The 15,873-nt window shown below is 38.3% G+C and overlaps 5 protein-coding genes across 5 annotated transcripts; 3 read left to right on the top strand and 2 right to left on the bottom strand.

Moving 5' to 3' along the window:
- Positions 1–1,523: 1,523 nt before the first annotated feature.
- Positions 1,524–5,141, top strand: LOC111791336. Its single transcript, XM_023672626.1, has 3 exons — positions 1,524–2,130; positions 2,735–4,527; positions 4,663–5,141. Exons 2-3 carry the CDS (start codon positions 2,824–2,826, stop codon positions 4,849–4,851), a joined length of 1,893 nt encoding a protein of 630 aa, XP_023528394.1. The 5' UTR covers positions 1,524–2,130; positions 2,735–2,823; the 3' UTR covers positions 4,852–5,141.
- Positions 5,142–5,483: 342 nt separating this feature from the next.
- LOC111791043 (acid phosphatase 1-like) lies at positions 5,484–8,677 on the top strand. The gene is made up of 4 exons (XM_023672225.1): positions 5,484–5,758; positions 6,158–7,797; positions 7,988–8,197; positions 8,301–8,677. The coding sequence occupies exons 2-4, from the start codon at positions 7,409–7,411 to the stop codon at positions 8,476–8,478; spliced, it is 777 nt and encodes a 258-aa protein (XP_023527993.1). The 5' UTR covers positions 5,484–5,758; positions 6,158–7,408; the 3' UTR covers positions 8,479–8,677.
- Positions 8,678–8,838: 161 nt separating this feature from the next.
- On the bottom strand, positions 8,839–9,795 carry LOC111791044 (protein PROTON GRADIENT REGULATION 5, chloroplastic-like). Its single transcript, XM_023672226.1, has 2 exons — positions 9,153–9,795; positions 8,839–9,079 (listed from the first exon to the last, which is right to left on the bottom strand). The coding sequence occupies exons 1-2, from the start codon at positions 9,429–9,431 to the stop codon at positions 8,975–8,977; spliced, it is 384 nt and encodes a 127-aa protein (XP_023527994.1). The 5' UTR covers positions 9,432–9,795; the 3' UTR covers positions 8,839–8,974.
- A 111-nt stretch (positions 9,796–9,906) lies between these two features.
- On the bottom strand, positions 9,907–13,176 carry LOC111791042 (actin-related protein 2/3 complex subunit 2B). Its single transcript, XM_023672223.1, has 10 exons — positions 12,991–13,176; positions 12,831–12,897; positions 12,541–12,748; positions 11,799–11,965; positions 11,602–11,679; positions 11,394–11,526; positions 11,207–11,298; positions 11,057–11,113; positions 10,928–10,976; positions 9,907–10,322 (listed from the first exon to the last, which is right to left on the bottom strand). The coding sequence occupies exons 1-10, from the start codon at positions 13,047–13,049 to the stop codon at positions 10,138–10,140; spliced, it is 1,095 nt and encodes a 364-aa protein (XP_023527991.1). The 5' UTR covers positions 13,050–13,176; the 3' UTR covers positions 9,907–10,137.
- A 761-nt stretch (positions 13,177–13,937) lies between these two features.
- Positions 13,938–15,556, top strand: LOC111789958. The gene is made up of 2 exons (XM_023670699.1): positions 13,938–14,690; positions 15,156–15,556. The coding sequence occupies exons 1-2, from the start codon at positions 14,461–14,463 to the stop codon at positions 15,211–15,213; spliced, it is 288 nt and encodes a 95-aa protein (XP_023526467.1). The 5' UTR covers positions 13,938–14,460; the 3' UTR covers positions 15,214–15,556.
- Positions 15,557–15,873: the final 317 nt, after the last annotated feature.

The following is a 15,873-nucleotide window of genomic DNA, read 5'->3' as shown; positions in this document are numbered from 1 at the left end:
GCATTTTTTTTTTAATTAATTTTGAAAATATCAAATAATTAAGAAAAAAATGCATTAATATTTGTGACGTAATAAAATTAAGATATATTTTTATTTGTTAATTTGTCCAATGAAAAGTCTCCGTACCTTAAGGCTAAACTGACAGACTGTGACTTAACTAAGCCCAAACTACCTCTATTTTTAAAAAATATAATAATAGTTAATAAAAATATTAAATTATTTATAAAATAAAAAAATCGAAGAATGTTCGGTGAGAAATTATTTTAATATTTTGCCTTTTACAGTTCAGCGCAGAATAATTGAAACCAGCTATAATAATAAATAAGTAATTCGATTTTTAAATGACAAATTTGCAAATTGAGATATAAAATATAATATTTTAAAATCAAATTATAAATTCGACGTGAAATTCATAATTATTTAATAAGAGACCAACTTTTTAATTCATAATTATTTATAAAAAAAATGTCATCTATTTAATAAGATAAGAGTATAGTTTATGAAGGTTGACTAAATCATAATAAGTTAAAATGAAACTTTAAAATATATAAAAATGAAATTAAAATTAAAATCCAAAGGAATATTGATTTTTCTTGAATAAGTTATCATTTTATATTAAATTATTTATGATTTTAATATTTTATATAGTTGTAATAATATCACGTACGTTATTTATAATAATAGAAAATATATTTTCAAGTATTCTAATAATATCTTTGAAAAAAAAATGAAAATATTTAAAGTTAAAACAAAATAACTCTATTTTCTCTCTCCTTCACATGCATAAAAACTTTTTTTAATCAAATTTTCAAACTAAGGACGAACAAAAAAAAAAAAAAAAACATTATTTTGTATATTAAAACTAATTAATTACTATTTGATTATTTTAATATATTTATAATTGGACCAAACTAATTAAAACTTACTATAAATTCAATTTATTTAACTCATTCTGTGTACGCTATAACTCGTTATGTATCGTTGTCAGTCTTACAGTAGCCGATATTGTCTACTTTAACCATTTTCGTACCTTTGTAATAAATGTTTTGTTTTTCTCTTTAACTGACGTAGGATATCACAATCCATCCCCTTTAAGAGCCAGTGAGTTCCTCTCTCCAATTGATGTGGGATATTACAATTCACTTCCTTTAGGAGCGAGTATCTTTGTTGACACACCGCCTGATATCTAGTTCTAATACCATTTGCAATAGTATAAACCCACAACTAACACATATTGTCCACTTTGACCCATTACGTATCACTGTTAATCTCACGGTTTTAAAGCGTGTTTGTTAGAGAGAGGTTTCCACATTATTATAGGGAATGTTTGGTTCCACCCTCCGGGAGAGGATTTCACAAAAAAAAAAAACATTTATGAAATTGCTTATATTGATGTGTGGTTAGTCTAGTAAATTTATATTTAATGGATCATTTGAAAAAAAATAAAAAAAATTATTAATTATTAATTATAAATTTGAACTTTAATTTAATCCACAATTTATTTTGATTCATGTTCTTAGAAAACAATTTGGGGGAAAAAAACTAGACGGAAGAAAGATTCGGAGCAGGGAAAGAAGATGAATTAGAGAATCGTAAACCCCAATTCCCCACTTTCCACCCTCGAAAGGAAACTGTTCGTCCCAAATCCCCTGTTCCAAAGAACAATGCGCGTTGTGGGCTCCATGTGACACACACAGTGGGGTTTGTATGCGCACCAGCTCACAAACCCCCATTTTTTTTCTTTACAATCCCTCTCCAAGCTGATGAATCAACTGGGTCGCCTCTGAAAATGAAAGATTTCTCCGCGTTTTAGCCATGGCGGTGGGACCTTTAAGCACCGCAGTTTCTGTTCATTGATCTTCCTGCTGCCATTTCTCGTTTTTGCAGTTCGCAGCAGCCACGCATTATCATCGTTGCCCGTTTTAGTGTTTGGGTCATAAAGCTTATCCTGCTTTTCCATGTGCGACCTTGGCTTTGTTCTGTTTTTTTGACACTAATTTATTCTCCCCACCCACTAACCAATTCACCTTTCTACTGCCCTCTTTTTCTTTCTCTCCTTCACCGAATATATGCTCAAACTCCGAGGCTTAGAGGATTTCAGAGGCGATTAAGGCGATTCCTCTCTTGTGGGTCTGTCTCCTTGTCTCTGCTTCTTTGACTCGACTCATATTTTGCTCCTCCTTGGATCCATTTCTTGAGGCAAGATAGTAAAAGCTGCTCTTTCCCCTGTTTATTATTATTGTCACTGTTCTTCTTGTTCTTATTATTAAACTACTATTCTTTTCTTTGTTTTGTACTTGTTTATTGAGCTTACTTTCTGTATAAACTTTGTGTTTTGTGTTTTGGATTGTGGGTTTATCACTCTTAATCATGTTTAGCCTTTATACCCCTGATTTCCTTTCTGGGGTTGTAGCTATTTTTCCTTCTTCCTTGTTTTCCTTCACTTTCTCCCACCTTCTGGTATCAATCGGAAGCTGTTCTTAAGCTTGATGGCGATTTCTCGCTTGATTCTTCGTGTATTTGAGTAAGTTTCTGATTTAGGAGATTCAGGGCAGGTTTGTTTCAGCTTCAAAAAGCTTGAAATGATTGATTATGGAGGACGAGAGGGAGGATGAAAGTTCCACCTCCTTGGAGTTGTTGCTGTTTTTAGGAATTGATATCTAATGTTCTTCGCATTCAGATTGTGTTCTTGATCTTATGATCTTATGAGTATACTTCCAATCTTTGTGTATAGGTGTTGAAGAAATATGTGATTTGAACAGAGAGAGAGATCAGTGAGCAGTTTTTCAGCCATTTATGATCCTTAATTTACTCAAATAGGATATGGAACAAACATCTACCGATGCTCGGAAAGATCGGCAAAGAGAAATCGGTTCTTTCCGTGACAGAAACAACGACGAGGAGTTGTTAGAAAATGGTGATTTGGATCTGTCGAAGTACTCAATATCAAGAGGATTGAATCAGAAGGTAATGCTGCCTCATGCATTGTATTTGAAGTCTAAGCAATACCGAATCAGTAAAAACTATGCTCGTGATTCGGGTTTTAACTGTAATATAGAGTTAGACTATAAGGTTCCGAAGTATATGGTGACGATAGATGAGAAATATCTTCGACGATGCTTGGATTTGATTCAGATTAGTGCATCGAAGCCTGTACGTTGTAACGATTCTATAAACTCAAGCTCTGTGAAGACTGGTGCTGCTTTGACTGAAAGCTTGAGTACGAGTAAATTACGGATGAGAGGGATGGATGGTTTGGAAAGGTTCGTTATCGCGTGCCCTTCAACTGGGGAGGATGGCAACACGGTCATAAGCTCGAGTAAACTGTGGTTTGTTGGTTCAATTATGGGAAGTAAGAGCATGATCAACATATTGAAGAGTCCTTTATTGCATCAACTCGGTATCAAAGAGGAAACTTCGAGTTTCGTAAGAATGGACGTGAATGATGTCGAAGGCTTCGCAGGCAGCAAATTTATAGACTCTCCCAATGGTGTGGATATATCTTCATTGAAGAAGCTAGAAAATGCAGAACCGACGAAGGGAAGCCATCGAGATGGATCTGATACAGCAAACGAGAGGTTTTTCTCCACACCGAGCAGGAATTCTTTATGTTCTGATCAGTCTTCTTCGGGTTCAGCGTCCACACCGCTTTGCCAAGGTATGCTTCAGTTCACATGGAAGGAAGGAAGCCCTCACTTCGTTTTCTCTGTAGATGATGAGAAGGAGGTCTATGTGGCCGACTCGTCGAAGGTCGTGTCAGCTGATAATAACGCATTGGACTATGTTTATTTGTTTCGTTCGACAAAGAGTGGTCTAAAGGATCACGAGGTTAGGAATACCAGACCCCGTATTGTTGGCAAGATGACGGTGTCGTCTTCTTATAGTGTCTGTCCGAATAATTCAAGAGTTGTGGATACTGAATTCGTGTTGTTTGGTGGTATCGAAAATTCTGACGTAGAGACGAATGCTTCAAACACCATTTTTAAAAAGAATAAGGTGTTTCCAAGAAAGGTGGCTGAAGTATTTAGGACAAGTAACTCATCTAAACAGAATAGATCTAGTGTCTTGAAGGATTCTTGTCCTTGGGAACCATACTCGAATAAACGCAACAGCTCCGATGACTTAATTTGTGCTCGTAGCCTTCCTCCGAATCTTGAATTGGCTGCTGTTGTCGTGAGAGACCATCTTCCGGAAGATCGTGGCAGCCGAGTTGGAGGTTGGGGTTTAAAGTTCCTCCAACGGGTCGAGGCCAAACAAACAATACAGGCTGACTGTTGTATGCGAAACAGCGCAAAATGTTCGACGAGCATGAATGTTCTTATTCCTGCTGGTCTCCATGGCGGGCCTAGAACAAGGAACGGTGGTCCTTCCACTCTCATGGAACGATGGAGATCGAATGGACTCTGTGATTGTGGTGGTTGGGACATCGGATGCCCTCTAACGGTACTTGAAGGCCAATCCGTCAACGATAATACTTCTCGCCAAGCAGACGTGCAAGAATGCAGGGCATTTAACATACATGCTAAGGTATACATACACTCCCCCTTTGTGTCTTGCTGCTAATTCGAGCACGAAAGCTGCTCTAACTTTATTAGTTTACTTCTTTTTGCACGACTCCGAATTCTGAATCATTCTCGTAACGTAGCAATTGTCGTGTTTCAGGGTTGTGAGAATGGTCCTCCAACATTGAGGATGGTGAACATCCGCGACGGCTTGTACTTTGTTCATTTTCAATCGAAACTATCGTCTCTGCAATGTTTCTCGATTGCAGTGGCGATCGTCCATTCGCGAAGTCCCGGTCTCAAACCCAGAAATGTACAGGAGTTAAAAGTAGTTAGCATAAAGCAGTAGGGAAGTTTAAGGTTTTAGACATGAAAATTAGAAGTTATAACTAAACTAGCTCTGTTGCTTCACACTGGAAACTGGATAAGGCTGTTCTCCATTTCAGCTGTGGGGACATGTTTGAAAGAACAGGAATTAGGTTAATGTCGTTTGACTTCTTGATTCTGAAGTTGACTTTCAGTTCCGTGTCCCCAACGGCATTTGTTGAGGACTTTTTGTGTTTTCTCATTCATATTATAGTTTTGTAAAGCCTATTTGTTTCATAATAAAATAATATTTGGTTCCAATAATCACTTCAATTTTTGTTGACTTTTTTTCAATACTATTTATTATTATTATTATTTTTTTATTTCTTAGAAATTACATAAATTAAGTTTTTATTTTTAGAATTTAACTGAAAATTTAAATAAGAAGATAATGGTAAATTCGTAATTTCAGCATTAGATTTAATCTCAATTTTAATGGTGAATTATTGAATTATGTCCTTAATTATTTTCTCTAATAAGTTATTAGCATTAATACCATTAATGGTGATTGGGCCTGATGGATCAATTGGGCTCAATGGATTTTGGGCTTTAAAGCCCAAGTTGTCATCCCTCTATAATTGTCTATAAATATGGGGAAAAACCCTAGCGCTTGTCGACATCACGAGACTTTCTATTGGGTAAAACCCTAATATCTCTTCTTTTTCCTTTCGCCTTCGTTCGGTTTCGTCTCTCTCAATCTCTGTTAGTTTTGCCCTAATTGCGAAATCGCTGGTGATGTGGTGTCGAGAATCTTCTGTATTTTGTTTCTCTGCACCTCCCATACCCAGCTAGATTGTACGCTAATCTTATCCCATTCCCAGACGATAACTTCGTTTATCGTCTCTGTCAAGGCTGGGACATTTTTTACCTGGAATGTTGCAGATTGTTGGGTATGTAATGGATGGAGGCTTAGCCGGTTTGAAGTTGATTTGATTGACAATCGTTTTCGCGAGAAATTTGGTGCTCCCAGACTTAGTCATGTGTCATCTCTAACTTTAATGGTTTGATACAGTTACGAGTCTGGAAAATTGACGGAGTCCATCGTTGCAGATGTGTGTACCATTTTTAGCTCACATCTGCTCCATTTGGTCTCTACATGATAGTATTGTTCGAATTCCTCCAGTTTCTCAAGATTACGATTTTCCTTTATAGGGTCAAATATTTTATGGAATTCTTTATTTATCTACTAATTAATTTCTGCGAAAATTTGGGTCAAATGGTGGTGGAACTTCAAAATCCTAATTCTATTTTTATTTTTGCGACGACTTACCTATCTTCTTGATTTACAGCTGTTCTTAAAACCGAAATGATTTATTCATCGTAAAGTTGTGGTATTCACATCTAAGGTGCTTCCCACGTCGATGGCTTTCGAATTGGTTAACCAAGAATTTCTGGGCTGAAAGAGATTGACATTTGTGGGGCTGCTTAATACTTTAAATCAGTTGTAACTATGGACCTTCGGAACATATTACACTTGGATTGGTGCAATTTGGAGCTACTTAAACAAAGATTAATGGCATCTTGTGAACATATGGACCTTATGGAGGCAAGAATTGAAGATTTACTTGTGTGAACCTGAAGTTCTGTAGATTTTAGAAGATTTAGAGATTGAAGCAGGTTGTGGTAGAGGTCTCTTCTCTGTAGCTTACAGAACACATCAGTCTCCCATATAGCCTCCATATTCCCTTTCTTTCTTCTTCTTTCTTCAGAATCGACTTGGAACAAATCCGTCATCTATTGACTAAGCATTATATTATCCAATATCCCATTTTTCAAACCATTGACCAACATTTTATTTGTATTTGTGATGTGCGTTGGGTTTGACAAGAGCTTAGAGATGAAAGGGATGTTACTAATAATTAGTGAATGTATTGATTCGATGTTTTTATCAACTTCTCCATGGCATTTTTTTAAAGGACAATTTAACAGTTCTTTATTTTTGGGAAAAGGCCATTTGAACAAGTATACAACAATTTAACAAAATTTTGAAGAAGTATTTCAATGGACATGAGATGGAGAAGTTCTGATTGGTGTGATTTATTGATCTGACTTTAGGCTGGAAATGCTTGTCATTACGTTTCTTAATCTTCATCACTCGGTGTATAATTCCAAAGAAATCCAGATTTCATGGCAAGCCCGTTGAATTGGATGCCGCCACTCTGGCCTGTCCTGCATGTGATTTGTAGCCGACACCCTCAGAGTATTATTGTTATTCCTTGGTACTTTTTAGTGAAAAGTTTGGAGACTAAATCAAATACTTGATGTATACACCGAAGGTTATACGGCGAAATGGTATTATTTACATTGAAAAGGAAAAAAGAGAGATTTATCTTGGCGTTGAATAAAGCTCTTCCACCTTTTCGAATGATTTGATTGGAAATAGACAAATCTGTTTGTGGTGGCACACTACAGCTTGGATTCAGGGTCCCATGTGATCTTATTTCGCCCAATCTATTGACTCTGTCCCTTCCGATCATTGCCTGTAATGTGCCTACTTAAACGCTTCCAAATTCCACTTCCATTGCACAACCCATAACACAATGGCGAAATCTCTACTACCCCATCTCTCCGTTTTCCTCTTCCTTTTCATCACTGCAACTGCATCGGCTTCAGACTGGAACATTCTGAGCCAGAGGTCCAGAAATGGCCTCAAAATCAGCCTTAAAAACTACTGCGAAAGCTGGAGATTGAACGTCGAGCTTCACAATATCCGATTCTTCCATGTGGTGCCTGAGGAATGCGTTAGCTACATTGGCAAATACGTTACCTCCACTCAATACAAAGTTGATTCCGAGAGGACGATCGAGGAGTGCATTGTGTACCTTACCAAGGGCTGTGCCCTTAAAGGTGATGGCACTGATGCTTGGATCTTCGACATCGATGATACCCTCATCTCCACTGTCCCCTATTACAAGAAAAATCAATTTGGGTAACTTTCTTTTTTCCTTTAGATCATACCCTTTACTTGGTTTTGTGTTTTGAATTGATTGTCTACAGATTCTGGTTTCCTTTTGCTTGGTGTTCTGTGTTTTGATTGCTGCAGAATGTTTATAAGTCTGTAGAACGTGTTCTGAATTCTGATTGATTGCTATTTTTTGAATGGGATTATGGGAGGGTAGGGGGAAGAAATTGAACCTGACGGATTTGGAGGCGTGGATGAGCAAGGCCAAAGCACCACTTTTGGATCACTCATTGAGGCTTTTCAATATGCTGAAAGCGAGAGGAGTGGACATCATTTTGATATCCGCGAGACGGGAAAATCTCAGATCTGCCACCATTGAGAATCTTGTTCAAGTGGGCTACCATGGATGGACCAATCTCATCTTAAGGTCAGTCAGTCAGTCAATCCACAAGTCCAGAAATCAGAATCCTGTCTCTCGTTTTGCGAGTGAGTGATGAGTTTGTTCCCTTGTTTCTATGTTTGATTTGCAGGAGCCCTGAAGATGAGAAGAAGGAAGTGGAGCAATACAAGACAGATGTGAGAAGGCGATTGGTGAATGGAGGGTACAACATTTGGGGGAATGTGGGAAATCAATATAGCAGCATTGAAGGAAAGCCAAGGGGAAGAAGAACATTCAAGCTTCCAAATCCAATGTATTATGTCTATTAAGCACTTGCTTTTGGCTTTTTAAACCGTTTCTTTTGGTCGGGAAGGATTGATCTACACAGACAGAGGGAAGGATGAGAGAGAGATGTGACATGTGTGATGAATAAGCTTAGCTTGCTATTTACTTGTCTGTTAAAGCTGTAATCTCGTATTTGGAACTTGTTTTGATCATCTCTTAATCAGAAAGAAGTCCTTGTGATCATCTCCTTATTTTCTCTTATTCCTTATTCTAAATGAATCATGAAACCACCGTATTTTGTCTTGGTGTTCTTTGCTTTTAAACCAGTTAGAACTTTTTCTGTGAAGATTTGGATGTTTTTTTTTGCAGTTCTACAGTTATTTGATCGTCGATGAACTGTTCAGATCTTCAATCATCAAGTTTCATACAAGGATTGAAATATTGCTGCTGCCAAATTGAAGAATATGGTAGTATAAAAGACAGCAGAAAGTTGAGAGTCTATGATTTATATATGATGATCAAGGGAACAGATTGATGAGATCAAGCAAGGAATCCTAATCTTTCTCCATTCTTCTTGGCTAACCTAATCAAACCCTGCCTTTGCTTTGCATCAGCTCCTATAGATTTGCAGAACTCAGTAATTACCTGTCCAAAAGGAGAAACTTCAACACAGCTTTCTCACTAAGGAGAATTCAAGTGAAGGAGGGTAGCTCATTACCTGGGAGTGCAGGGCAATGGCCTTGCCTCTCAACTGATTGAAACGCTTCTTTCCAATAATATTTCGGGCAAGAACAACAACAGGTGCAAATAGTCCTTTCCCTTCATTAATATTCTTCATCACTGGCAGGAATCTTACGGGCTTTGTGACTCGAACGGCTTCCGGGACTGACTTGATCAGCACGGTGCTGTTGTCGCCGCAAATTGAAGTCCCCCATCCTCCATGGAAGGTGGAGTAAAGAGGCTTATGAAACCCAGCTACAGAAACTGAAGTTGCCATGAAAAGGGTGGGAGATCAGAGAGCTGTTCTTCTAGATGGCTTCAGTGATGGCTTGAAGGGTCTTTACCAACATGCTGGAACTTGTAATGGAAGCATGGATGATGATATGATGGGTTTTGTATGCTTTGTGAAAATGGATAGTTTTGAAAGGGAGAGAGGTGAGGAGTCATTTTTGGAGCCACACAAACTGATGGCGTGGATTTTGGTTTAGATGACTGATGGTCCCTATTGGTTTGGAACATTATCAGAATCCACACTGCAATTGGCCCCTTTTCCTGCTTGCTTCCATCTGTCTACTTTTTATCAACCATATTCATTACAGGCGGCATCTTCCTAGCCACTCGATAAAGCTTATTTTACTTATTTTACGAGGTTATCTAAAATCGAATCATCGAGATAGATCTAGTTCATCTAGTTCTACATAAACGGCACATTTTAGTATGAGGATGTGTATGTATGTATGCGTGTATTATGAAATGTAAAGATCTACCCACTCCGATACTTGGATATAGTTTTAGTCCTTGTTTCATATTGGTCCCCAAATACAAGTTCTCTATGAGAAATGACAATGGCAACATGTGAAACTAAGCTCTAAGCCTCCCTGCAAGTATATTCACTGTATCTACCAACAGCGTTCCTTATTTCCGAAGTTATTGTGTTGATATCATAGAGACTTAACCGTTGTGATAGCCTAAATTTGATCGCTTCATTTTAATCTGGTGTATCGGATTGAAGAAGGAAACGTTGGGAACTTTAGCCATCTTCGACGAAACCGTGCAAATCCAGGAATTTTAATTCGAAACCGGATTCTCTTGATCTTCCTGCTCAGACTATGACATTTCTGTTTGATGCGTTTAGTTCTAGCTGCCAATTTCTTCATATACTTAATGCCTGCATCCACACAGAATTAAGCTATGAGATAAATAGTTCACTAAACCTAGCTTATTTGACTAAACTATATGTATTGTAATCCTTTCGAAATTGTAACAGCCCAAGCCCACCGCTAGTCGATATTGTCCACTTTGGCCCGTTACGTATCGTCGTCAGTCTCAAAGTTTTTAAAATGCGTTTCTTAGGGAGAGGTTTCCACACTCTTATAAAAGGTGTTTCGTTCCCCTCTCCAACCAACGTGGGATCGCACAATCCACTCTCCTTGGAGGCCCAACGTCCTCACTGGCACACCACCTGGTGTCTGGCTCTAATACCATTCGTAACAGCCAAAGCCCACCGCTAGCAAATATTGTCCACTTTGGCCCGTTACGTGTCGCCGTTAGCCCCACAGTTTTTAAAACGCGTCTATTAGGGAGAGGTTTCCACACCCTTATGAAGGGTGCTTCGTTCCCCTTTCCAACCAATGTGGGATCTCACAGAAACTCATTCCAGATTAGATCGAAAGTCGGTCGGTTTCGGATTGGTCACCCATAGCTCACTCGTCCAGACACAAAAAACAAGAGCAACAATTATGAGATGGTATTCAATCATTGTCAAGAGCATACCTTGACCCTTGTTGAGTAGGCCATCATCTGAGGTTTTCTGATGTAAGATCTAGAAATTAACATAGACATTTAGTGAGAAACATCATCTTCTTCCAAATATCACTGATATTTGGATACACTTGAACTTACCTCAACAAGCCCTTCTAACCGCTTCCTCATCCTTCTCTGGATAAAGCCTCTGGTTGTCTGTGTTGGAAGTTCACCAAAGATGATATCAAACAAGAGGGAAAAGGATTGTCACAGAAGACAGGTTTTGGAGAATAAGAACAAACATGATACCTTTACATGGTACTTAACATATGCATTAAAGTTCAGCAAACTCCACACAGTCTTCTCAAGCCTGTTACCTTCAACGTGGTGCACAGAAATATCTGTTCATACATTATGTGAACAAAGAGTTTGAGAGGATACAAGTCTATCAAGCTGAACTAAGTGATAAATATAGCTTATGAAATATATATCATACCGAACGTGACGAATCCTCCATTCGTGCTCAGTTCTTCTAAAGGTTCGCCTCTTAGTTCTGGAGGGGGTATGGGTGACCAACAACAAGGAGGTGTTTTTGACCATTTTTCAGAGCTTCCCACATCCATAAGTTCCTATTTGACTACAGGAGTTGTATTATCCAAAAGAAATTAAGTACAGATCCTAGCTTTGCTATTTCAGCAACGTACCCGAAAGAACGCGGTCGCAATGATCACATCTGTATTTTCCTTGAAACGAATTGGGAAGACTATGAGGATCTTTTGGGGCTGAATGCAAGAAATTTGTCAACTAAGAGATATGAAAGTGTACAGAGTATTCATCTATCTTGCTCCTTATAAAGAACTGGCACACTGAAGTGACTCAAAATATTCCCACTGGGACTTGCCTGCTTGATAACAAAGAATGGTTCCCTCGGATGATATACAAGTTTGATGGGTCTGGAGGTTCCTTGAAATAGAGCAGGAGAATTAACGTTTAGCAACATTTCTTTTAGCTGAGAACTTAGGATCACTGCATGAACAGCAGCAATGTCTGTAATTATCTTTTCTGGCTCTGCAAAAAGAACATCCACAGCAAACAATCAATGTAATGTTATGAAGAAAACCTCACATTTCAACATTCTATAGATCGCCGAGTAGTAAAAATTATGTTTTCTTCCCTAAACCGTAACAGCCTGAGACCACCGTTAGTAGATATTGTCCGTTTTGGCCCGTTATGTATTGCCATCAGCCTCACGGTTTTAAAACGCGTCTACTAGGGTGAGGTTTCCACACCCTTGTAAGGAATGTTTCGTTTCTCTCTCCAACCGACGTGGGATCTTACAATCCACCCCTTTGGGGGCTCAACGTCCTTGCTGACACATCATCCGATGTCCGGCTATGATACATTTGTAACATCTCAAGCACACTATTAGCATATATTGTCCACTTCAGCATGATACGTATCGCTATCAGCCTCAAAGTTTTAAAACGCGTTTACTAAGGAGAAGTTCCCACACCCTTATAACGAATGCTTCGTTCCCCTCTCCAACCGATGTATGATCTCACATAAACTACGCCACATTGACACTAAATCTTTTCATAAACTAGTTTTCTAAATAATGAAGCTGTACAAGTGGATAACCATACCTTCCTCATGCATAATTTTTGCAAAGTCGATTCTTAGAGTAAGTTTGTATCCTTCTTTTGCAGGTTCAATGATCTCAACAGCATGAGAGCAAATTTGTTTTACCATCTCGAGAGTATATGGCGAGAGCCCATCAGATAAAAGAACCCCTTGTGACAACAATGGAGTAGCAATCGACAAGTAAACGTGCAGTGAATCCGATATGAAAGACTACCAGACAATCAAAAAGCCATTAGGACACTAATTCAAATCTTAAACATGAACAGTCCCAGATGAGTGAGAAGAACAGTACCTGGATATGGTACTGAACAGAACCAAATTCATGCAAGTGATGCTCAATTTCTGTCGGATTTTCCGAACTGTAATCATAACCAACACAATTTAATCCCTAAAACCTTATCTATATGGGTTTCAAAGATTTTCAGCATAGAACACATGAACTTGTTTCTCACCTGTAGAGCTTAAGGAGGATCTCCTTCAAAGCTGGTGAAGCTCTCTGAAAGCAAGCCATCCTCACAAGCACAAACAGCCCACTCTACCTCATTTTTCATGGTAAATGAGAAGAAAGGAGTCCAATACATATTCAGTGTAAGAAATGTCCACTCCTTTTCGATTGAGATCATGACATTATGAGTAATTTCTAAGCTCCATATCCACTCAAAGTTTGGTAACAATAGAAGCAACCAACCCATTAGACCAATACCATCTCTTTCAGTGGCTTATCGATAAAGCAAATTTAGGAATTACCCATTTGATGATCTCCACTTCCTGATGAACCCTTTGTTTGGTGGCGCTGATTGAAGTTGATTTGCCGCTAATCTGCAAGCCCTCATTTCAAGTTTGATGTGGGTGTTGCTTCCATTTCATGCCATCCTTTTCGAGAGGCGTAAGTTTGCAAATTCCTCAAAGCAACGATCCTTTAAGTTCCCCTCTGGATCTGGGCCTAAGTAAAAGGAGGACGCAATAATTGATTTCTTCAATATGAAATGGGTCGGCGCTTTACTCGAAGCCCACTTCAAGTTTAGATTTTATGCAGAAATGATTTTGTTTATAAATAACATTAAGATAATGTCTTAAATGGTAATTTAATTTACAAACAAAATTGACATAGTCATGCTCCAACATGCTCATATATTTATATTTATAGCTCATAAATTTATATAATATATGCTATGGATGCTATAAATATAAAGCCTGAAGTACTTAATTACTAATTATGGTCCAAAAACAACCGGATATTAACGGCATGAATTAATGTTAAATTAACGTTAATGGAACAAAAGCAAGACAAGATCCGGTGGTAACCGACAGTTTATGAGCAACGAATTTAACGAACACCCGCCACTGCGACCCACAGATGGCTCTTCCCTTCTCCTATCTATCCAATCCCGACCGTCCGATTCCACGCCATTATTCGATATCACTGTTCACCAATCACACCCAAGTAAACGCCTTCCCCTCTGTTTCAGTTAATTGCTTTTTTTCGCGATCTGGACAACTCACCCTTTCATCGGAAGGTCACGATTTGAGTTAAATTTTGGTTCCGTTATGTTATATGTAACCTCCCCCTTTTTTTTTTCTTCAATTTTTCTTTTTGGGTTTTGGAGGGGATTTTATTTTCTTGGGAGTTCTATCTGTTCTTCGTAGCTTTGTTTGGTTAAAGTTTTAGATCGGGGGTTTTACTTTTTTGAGACGGGTTTTTTGTTGGGGTTGCTGGGCTCATAAATTTTGAACCCGTGAGCGTTGACCCAGTTGCGGAATCTCAGTTTTGAGTCGCTGAATTGTGTTCTTATTATATTGGGGGTTTTACAAAAAGTGGATTTCTGAGATGGTTCGATTTAGAAATCCAAAATCTAGGTCGGTTTTTTGGGGTTGTTTATAGGGCAAATTTCCGATTGGATTTATACTGCGAGTTTCAAGGTATGGGCGGCGATTCTAGGGCTGTTAATGGCTACGATGAGAGGTCTGTGGACTCTGCGGCGGCGGGAGAAGTTGGCGATCATAGAAACGGCGAAGATGACAGTGAATCGAATGCTCTATTGCCGCCGCGGCGCGGCGGAATGTCGAGGAAATCGAATAAGCCGAGGATGAAAGTCCGGTGGAATGACAGTAATGGTAATAACCTAGCGGAGATTTTGGAGTTTCAACCGAGGTAGCTTAATTGTTTTCCCCTTTTCTTGGAGCATTTTGATGGTTTTTTTGGTCTGTTTTCTGTAATTCTGTTCTTGTTCTTGTTCTTACATTTCTGTTGATATTTGAACTTGAGATGTTTGAAGAAGCTGAAAGTTTCCATATCTGGGTTAGAACCAAAAATGCTGGCTGATCTGTTCTTTGGGTTATTCTAGTTCTTCGATTGAAGAACCCAATCTAAACATAGCTCAGTTGATAAAACACTAATGACGAATAGTTAGAACAGGCTTGAATCGAGGGATATGATGCTTGAATGTTTTGTATTGTGACATCATTAGCTGTTTTCATCTTAGACTGAAGTTAAGAACATGTTTTAAGGTAGATGAAATCTGTGTTTGAATGTAATGGATGATGCTGTGGATTGAGTATATCTTTGTTTTTAGATTTGTAAAATTTGGATTGGTTTTTGTGTCTGTTCGTTCTGCAGCGACGTGAGCGATTCCGGGGACGAGGAGTCTGATTCTTGCAGCTGTATGATTATGTAGATTATTACATCAAATATTAGTGTATGACGACGAGAACAATGTCGTTTCTTTACGACGAAACTGATAATAATTGGCAATGTTTCTGACTGTATAACGGATTGCTTTGGTACTACGACGACTGATAGAAGAGTTCAAAGATCGACTGATTAATATGTCGTTTCGTTACGCCTTGTGGTTTCTGGCGATGTGTCGGAGTTGTTTTTCGAATTTGTAAGATCACCTTCCTGGTGATATGATGTATGGATGATGCTGATATTGACATTATGAAATCACAGATTAGTTGAGCTTTTGACAGTGCAGAATGATGTATTATGTAATGCAAACACTTTGGAATTTTTTTTTTTCTATATCTATCATTGTTAATGAATCATAGAGCTTCTCGACCTTTTCTCTGTTGTTTATCGCTCCCGATCTCGAGATTTTGTGAACGTTTTTGTCGCCGTTTTCGTTTTTCATCACGAATTAGCAGTAATGTTGTAATATAACCAGAAACTCAAGAACCTCCTTATCATGTTTTCCACATTTCCATGATTATAAAGCTCATCAGGTGGGAAACTGAGTTAAAGCTGCATGCTTGAGCATATATTGTTCTACCTTCCTGATCAAAGAGACTCATAATCTAACCTCAATTTAAGCTTAACTCGAGATACGCAACGGACC

Source organism: Cucurbita pepo, chromosome LG03 (assembly GCF_002806865.2).
Source record: "Cucurbita pepo subsp. pepo cultivar mu-cu-16 chromosome LG03, ASM280686v2, whole genome shotgun sequence".
Classification (NCBI taxonomy): Eukaryota; Viridiplantae; Streptophyta; class Magnoliopsida; order Cucurbitales; family Cucurbitaceae; genus Cucurbita; species Cucurbita pepo.
This window is presented reverse-complemented; position numbering and strand designations above follow the sequence as displayed.

Coding starts and splice junctions, on each gene's coding strand:
- LOC111791042 (XM_023672223.1), bottom strand. CDS start 13,049: ATGGCTTGCTTTCAGAGAGCTTCACCAGCTTTGAAGGAGATCCTCCTT. Junction 12,749..12,830: donor CTGTTCAGTACCATATCCAG/GTACTGTTCTTC, acceptor ATTGTCTGGTAG/TCTTTCATATCGGATTCACT. Junction 11,966..12,540: donor AAAAATTATGCATGAGGAAG/GTATGGTTATCC, acceptor TTCTTTTTGCAG/AGCCAGAAAAGATAATTACA.
- LOC111791044 (XM_023672226.1), bottom strand. CDS start 9,431: ATGGCAACTTCAGTTTCTGTAGCTGGGTTTCATAAGCCTCTTTACTCC. Junction 9,080..9,152: donor CCATTGCCCTGCACTCCCAG/GTAATGAGCTAC, acceptor CCTTTTGGACAG/GTAATTACTGAGTTCTGCAA.
- LOC111791043 (XM_023672225.1), top strand. CDS start 7,409: ATGGCGAAATCTCTACTACCCCATCTCTCCGTTTTCCTCTTCCTTTTC. Junction 7,798..7,987: donor TACAAGAAAAATCAATTTGG/GTAACTTTCTTT, acceptor ATGGGAGGGTAG/GGGGAAGAAATTGAACCTGA. Junction 8,198..8,300: donor TGGACCAATCTCATCTTAAG/GTCAGTCAGTCA, acceptor TTTGATTTGCAG/GAGCCCTGAAGATGAGAAGA.
- LOC111791336 (XM_023672626.1), top strand. CDS start 2,824: ATGGAACAAACATCTACCGATGCTCGGAAAGATCGGCAAAGAGAAATC. Junction 4,528..4,662: donor CATTTAACATACATGCTAAG/GTATACATACAC, acceptor GTCGTGTTTCAG/GGTTGTGAGAATGGTCCTCC.
- LOC111789958 (XM_023670699.1), top strand. CDS start 14,461: ATGGGCGGCGATTCTAGGGCTGTTAATGGCTACGATGAGAGGTCTGTG. Junction 14,691..15,155: donor ATTTTGGAGTTTCAACCGAG/GTAGCTTAATTG, acceptor TTCGTTCTGCAG/CGACGTGAGCGATTCCGGGG.